Source organism: Salvelinus sp. IW2-2015, linkage group LG6.1 (assembly GCF_002910315.2).
Source record: "Salvelinus sp. IW2-2015 linkage group LG6.1, ASM291031v2, whole genome shotgun sequence".
NCBI classification, from domain to species: Eukaryota; Metazoa; Chordata; class Actinopteri; order Salmoniformes; family Salmonidae; genus Salvelinus; species Salvelinus sp. IW2-2015.
In genome coordinates, this window is record NC_036845.1 from 26,569,565 (window position 1) to 26,576,670 (window position 7,106).

The 7,106-nt window shown below is 43.0% G+C and overlaps 1 protein-coding gene across 1 annotated transcript in view; it reads left to right on the top strand.

Moving 5' to 3' along the window:
• Positions 1-1,081: 1,081 nt before the first annotated feature.
• Positions 1,082-7,106, top strand: part of LOC111965368 (peroxisome proliferator-activated receptor gamma coactivator 1-beta) — an 18,857-nt gene continuing 12,832 nt past the window's right edge. Inside the window, exon 1 of the mRNA XM_023989521.2 lies at positions 1,082-2,982. Within this exon, the coding sequence (XP_023845289.2) occupies positions 2,812-2,982 (171 nt within the window). The 5' untranslated portion in view covers positions 1,082-2,811. The remainder of the gene's footprint in view (positions 2,983-7,106) is intronic.

Genomic DNA, 7,106 nt, shown 5'->3' on the forward strand with positions numbered 1-7,106 from the left:
CATGGGTATGATAGGCAACAAAGGTCTGAATTTTTCTCATTTTGGGCTTTTCCATTCTTTTTAGCAACCACTACTTCTAATGAGAATGCTTTTTACCGGCAGGCAACCTGGCTGGACCACAACTATGGTCTCTTAAAGAAACTGTGGCTCTCACCTATTTTTGACCCCCCCTATCTTCCCTAACTCTCATTAAATCTTCCTTTTTTCCCCTTCCCCCCCATTGTTCTACTTCTCTCTCACTCCTTTGCCATCTTAAAGGGGTAATATACTACTCTCGTGCCCATGTCTGCCTCCTAGGACCTAGCCCAGCCTCCTATAGCTCCAGCAGTTAAACTGTGGAGCCAATCCTGATGCAGAGTACCCTGTGACCCAGTCCCTCCCTTTTCCACTATTCCCCCCTTGTCCCCATTCTCCCCCCCTCTACACCCCCCCACCCTCTCCTCTTTTCACACTGTCCTGCGGGATGCCTCCACCCCTCTCACCCCTGCAACCCTCTCCTCTCAGAACCACGCTTCCAGGAAAAACATGTTTTTCTTTTCAACTGTTGTCCCTATCTACTCATGCTTGTTCTGGATTGCAACAGAAAATGGGTGTCTTTTACAGAGAATACGATAGGATTTCATTACATTAGGAAACATTTGGCTGGCTGCTATTCGGTGTGCTCGGATGAGCATGCACGTGAACTAGGAAGTCTGGTGTAATATACTGTATGTCCTCTTATTGTTCTGTAATACATCCTTATTGTTCTTGTCCACAATAAAGCCAACATACTTCCTTAAGTTCCAAACGGACACACACTTTGGACTGGGTTTAAAGAGACACAGAGATCTCACATTATCAAGGCAAGGGTTACAAAGGTCCTGTTGTGTTACAGCTCTGAGTGAAACGAGCTATGTACATACCTACATGTTCACTGACTTCCCCTACTCACTCTGTCTCTCAGCGATAATTGCAATTACAGGATAACATGCAGACTATATATATATATATATATATATATATATATATACACACCTACTGAAGGGACATTCTTCCCAATTTGATTACATGTTCCTAATGATGTCCTTAGATGGCTTAAGAATGTTAATGGGAGTTGGTATCAGTTGGCACTGATAACAGCAATAAGACAAAATGAGCAAAAACTGGTATTATGCAACTGTTGTTGTGCATGTTAAGTCATGAACAACTATATATACCGTAGATCCTATGGGCTAGAAGAGTGGAATGATGGCCAATGAGATGCCACCATTTCATTATAATGTTCATAACTTTCTGCACTGTTTTTAGACAAAAAAAGGGCCCATCCATATGGTGAAATGTGGTTTAACATGGTGACATGTACCAGTCCACCTCCCTCCCTCCCTCCCTGCCTGTCAGTCCCTTTCCATCCCAGAGACAGCCTAGAGGATTTGTTGCATGTGACCCTGGTGTTGTCATCACTGGTGTGTGAGTGGAGGACTACTCCCTCTGCTGGYAGAAGCTGTAACTGCAGCTGATCTCAGTGTGTGTGGGGTGTTTTTGCCATTGAAATCCTTGGGTGGGCTGCCTAAGTGTTTTTTCAGGCCGCCTAAGACCAAGCAGTGTAAAAAAATGTTTGGGGAAATGAATTAATTACCCCAAATTAATCGGGATGGAAAAAGGCTTTCAGTGTAAACTTTTAAACGACTAAAAGCAGATATAAAGTATGTAGGAAAGATAATGGACCTATATATATTTTTATAATATAATATTTGAGAACTAATAATCACCAAATAAAAGCTAGACAGTCAAGAGAGAATGGAAAATTCCAAAATACTTTAATTTAGCAGTATTGATTTTGTTATTATGTTTGAGTAAAATAACATGGCATTAGCCATGGCAAAATGCATAGAATTGCAGGAAATTAGCTTTAAAACTGCAAAAATGTCTCTCAGCTCCATGGAGAAATGTGTAGAATTGCAGGAAATTGGCAAAAAAAATCACAATTTTCTCTACACCGCCAAGATAGCGGCCTCTAAAACGTTCTCTAAATTGCGTGCGTGCCTGAGTGTGCAAGACAGTGTGTGTGCGTGTATGAGGTTGTAAGCAGGCAGAGAACAAGGGCTGCATTGAGCCAGGCTGGCCAGGAAGTGGGCCAGAGTAGAGTAGTCTTTCATGGCATGGATGGGCCTGGCGTGCCAACAGAATTTTGTACACAGAAACCTTCAGCGCCCCTTCACTTCCTCAATGAAACACTGAGAGGCACCATTGAAGCCCATGCCAAGTTGGCACATGCTGACAGGGATGGGCAACTCAATTAGCACTCTACTCATCTATTTCATCATCTGTTTCAACAAGCCTCTAAACATGACATATAGGACCAGACACTATTTAGCTATCAGCCAAACATAACCAGCCGCATCATTCCCTCACATCTACAGTAGGCGTGCTCCGGTGCTATCCTCAGTCTGTGCCAAAACCAGTGCAGCTTAGGGGATTGTTGTTGTAAGCAGATTTATATCATCTGATGATTTCACATGTGATGCTGCTGCCTCAAAGTGTAATGAAGGAAATGTGAGGAAGTAAAATCTCCATTTGAAATGCAATGCTACAGCATTACCGCCCCATTGCAAAGTGCGCAGGAGAGCTATAGAATCGCATTTCCGTTTGATCTTATATTCACACAGCTTCCTCCTGCCAGCTTCGGTTTGAGCGCTCTATTGTTCAAACGCTGGATGAAAGAGGAGAATAAAGAGGGGGAAATAGATTTGCGAGTGGATGAGTCATGTCAAGAGTGATAATACACGTTGATGCTACTGTATGTTCTGCTGATTGATTGATTTATTGGCAGACATGTACATTACAGTTGTCCCAACCCATGTCCCCCTACAGCTGAAAAAGCTCCTGCTGTCCCCCCCCAACGTGCCCACGGGCCTGGAATCACACAAAGAGGGCAGCAGCAACAGCGGGCATCGCCATTGCAGCAGGAGCCTGCATCTAAAACCTGTCAGGCCTTTGGTTAAGGTGAGTGAGTTGGAGCTCTGTGTGTGGTGTTCTAGAATAGAGCTCTGTCTAGCATCTCAGAATAGAGCAGGGAAAGCAACACAAGAGACTTAAAGAGAGGGGGAGCGGATACATAGGCCCCACGACAGGAAAGGTTTTCTATAGCTATGATCCTTAGTCCTTTTCTAGTTCATTCACTGCTCTGACACCGGATCCAGGATATGGGTTGAATAGGGGTCCTAATCACCAAGGTAATGCTTAGATTATAGTGTTTTCAGAGACTAAAACATACAACAAGCTCTACGGAGAATAAACCTTACTGTCCGTCTCTCCGACATTTGCAACATTGTTTCAATATTCAAATTCCATCTCCAACTGTCAAATCCCATAGTAATGAACGTGTAGGAGTCAGGATGAGAGAGAGGCAGGCAGCGTTTCTCAACTAGTCGAAATCATGAATCAGCTAGCATCATTTTTATGGATATATATACAAAGAAATGTCAATTGAAAAAAGGTTAAATGAATGTAAGTGCAGCTAGTTTGCTGTCTTTCCAGCTTCAGTTTGAAGTTATTGTGTTAGCTGTGTTGTTGGCTAGCTCCTCTGAACAACAGTGTCCTAACCAGAGCACATGTTCTATGCCAGGCGAAATCGTGCCTCATTAGTTCATTGTTATGGATGTATCCAAATAAATGTCACTAGAAAACAGCTTAAACAAATGCAGCTACTTTTGTTATTCTGTCTCCACTGTTTGACGTGACTGTAAGTTAGCCGTAGTTGGTTAGCTAGCAAGCAAGAGATAAGAACATTGCCAGCCAGTATGGCAATGGAACATTTAGAACAAACGACTGGGTCGCGTCCGTAGATACAGAACAAAAAGACTGAACTGTGTCGCGTCTCTGGCAACCGAACCAATAGAACGAACGACCAGACCGCTTGGGTAGCAAACCCTTCTTCGATGATTTATTGGCTATTGGCATCCAATAAATGTTGCATTACTGCCACCTACTAGACTGGAGTACAACTCCCTTATACATTGCTTGAAAAAAATAAATAAACAAAACCCTACCATCCAACACAACACTCACAAAAAAATGAATAAATAAACAAATCAAATAATAAAAAAGAACACCACCCTACTCCACTATTTAAATATATTTAGTCCTACCTCAGGCCAACAACCTGAAAGGATGGAACACCACACCCTGTAACTCTTCTGATGTCAAGTCTCGCACACCCAAATGCCTCTGCAGCTGCCACCACAAGCTCAATTTTCTGCAACTCATGTTCCATCCCTGCAGTACAGTTGATAAACCATTGCTATAAATTCAAAAAATCCAATCTTACTGAAACATGTATCACTTGTTGGCCTATGCATCTGTATTGTTACAGATCTACTACTCACACCACTCCTCTCAGGATCCCTCCCCCTTGACCCATCTTACTCTACTTTCTTCACTGTCTCAGCATATAACTTCTGCACTACTCTAACCCTGGAAACTTCAACCTGCCTCTCTCGCACGGGACATTTCTGATCCCCAGCCCCATGAGACCCCTATAATTAACAACTTTCCCCAATGCTATGCATTCCTTTGTTTCATGCCCTTCTGCACACTTCTCACACCTAGGAACCTCCCTCCTACACATTGCTGCCACATGCCCATAAGCTTGACACCTGTAACAACGTAATGTATTCGGCACAAAAGCTTGTACAGGATAGCTTATATATCCTAACACCACTTTGTGGGGCAAAGACTCAACATCAAAACTCAAAAGAACAGACAATGATTCTTATGTTTCACCACTCACGCCACCCTGTCTGCGTTACACCAAACGATGAGCATTGCAAACACTGGGAATCTTCCCCTTCAGTTGGTCAACTTTTACATTTACTGCTACCCCAGTAATCACTCCTTTCAATGGTGCCCTTTTCTTGAGAGCAAAATAATTCACATTTCTTGCCCCAATTCGTTTAACATGGAGCGCCTTCTCCCTCTGACCAGCAGAAACACAAACTATTATCATAAGACCCCTTCTGCTTACCCTCACCGATTCCGCAGCACCCAACTCTGTTTTCACCCACCCTGAAACCACAAATGGATCAGCCAAAAGGCAAGGGTCCACTTTTTCCAGACTCCTCTTCATCCTGACCCTCAGTGCAAGCCTTGGGCTTTGAGAACTTCACCACACCTACCACCTCTGATACCTCACCTACCACCCTGATACCCACTTTTTCCAGACTCCTCTTCATCCTGACCCTCCGTGCAAACTTTGGGGCTTTGAGAAACTAACACCACACCTACCACGCCTTGATACCCACTTTTTCAGACTCCTCTTCATCCTGACCCTCGGTGCAAAGCCTTGGGCTTTGAGAACTTCACCACACCTACCACCTCTGATACCTCACCTACCACCTCTGATACCCACTTTTTCCAGACTCCTCTTCATCCTGACCCTCGGTGCAAGCCTTGGGCTTTGAGAACTTCACCACACCTACAACCTCACCCTCATTCACTTCCATTTCTCCTCCTGTCTTCAGCTCACTCTGCTTACACTTTCTACCATTCTTCTTTAACAAACCATCTGCCTTTTTCCCACCATTTTTAACCAACTCAAGCTCACTCTTTTCCTCCCTCTCTCTCTTAAACCTCCTCTGCCTCTCTTTTCCCCTCCATTCCTCCTCCGTATTCCAAGTATACCTCTCCTTATGATAATACTGCACTTCTCCTGACATACATCTTGTTGTTGCCTTGTCAAGGGATGCCATTTAACCGGCTGTCACAGTGTCCRTACAATCAGCACAAACCCCTCGATATGTCGGGTAGCAACCCTAGATTTGTTTCGGGACTATATGTTGTGGAAGGATGAAATAGTATGAATAAATTCATCAAAATATATTTTTTAATTAAAATATGTAAATTATTATTTAAATATGTTGGTAACCCGTTGTATGAAAGTGATAATGCCCTCGTAGCCTGTGTTTGGAGGATATATTGGCATGGTTTGCCGGCCCGAGATTTCGTCTCGGGCCTATCAACATCCATGCCAACATATCCTCCAACCCCGGCTTCTTGGGCATTATCACTTAAATTGAGACACGCCGTATCATTCTTTCCGCAGAAGTGTTTGTTGTTTGGTTGCTTAATCTGATCTATAGGCTATTCATCAAAGTAGCCTATTTTGCATTGATAACCAAATATAATCTCAGCGACTGTTCAAACAGTAAACCAAACAACAAGAATCCACTCAAAAAGGTATTTTGTTTATAAATAATAATTCGTGATTCCAGGCTATTGTGAAATGGTGGAACCTGCTATAGACAACCAGCTAGCCATGTGCTTTTTTTTTCATGACCAAAACATGACGTTCTATTTTTAGCTGATATCGGAATCAATACACAAACAGCATATCAAATTGGGATAATGATTTATGCTACTCCGGCAAGTATACAAATATTTGCCAGGCCATATATTTTTTTATTATAAATCTGATTATTTCACATGGAGATGTGGAAAGCTAAAAATGCTAGCTAGCTTGCTATGTTTTTAGCGAGGCTAAAGCTAGCTAGCCAGGCTGTCAGCTAGCTACTACTAACAAATTGAAATTATACAAATAAAAAAACTTTGCTATCTCCCTCTTGTGAATGGGACTGGGACCGGTGTGGAGATCATGTTACCAAAAGGTGTCAGTTGCTCCAAAAATCCATCTCCACCCCCCCCATGCACGTAGTTCAACGGCGTGAGGCTTGTAGTAACCTTTAGCCTTTATTTTCTCATTTATTACCCCAGTCCTGCCTTGGCTTTTCCTCTACGGTGGTGGTGGCCGAGGCATGTGACATCTGTGCCATTAGAGTGAGTGATGCTGAGGTTTTGGAGTGACAGATGGATGTAGTATCTACCAGGAGAAAGGCTAGGGCAGCTCTGGCAATGAGCTGGTGGTTACATTTACATTTACATTACATTTAAGTCATTTAGCAGACGCTCTTATCCAGAGCGACTTACAAATTGGTGCATTCACCTTATGATATCCAGTGGAACAACCACTTTACAATAGTGCATCTAACTCTTTTAAGGGGGGGGGTTAGAAGGATTACTTTATCCTATCCTAGGTATTCCTTAAAGAGGTGGGGTTTCAGGTGTCTCCGGAA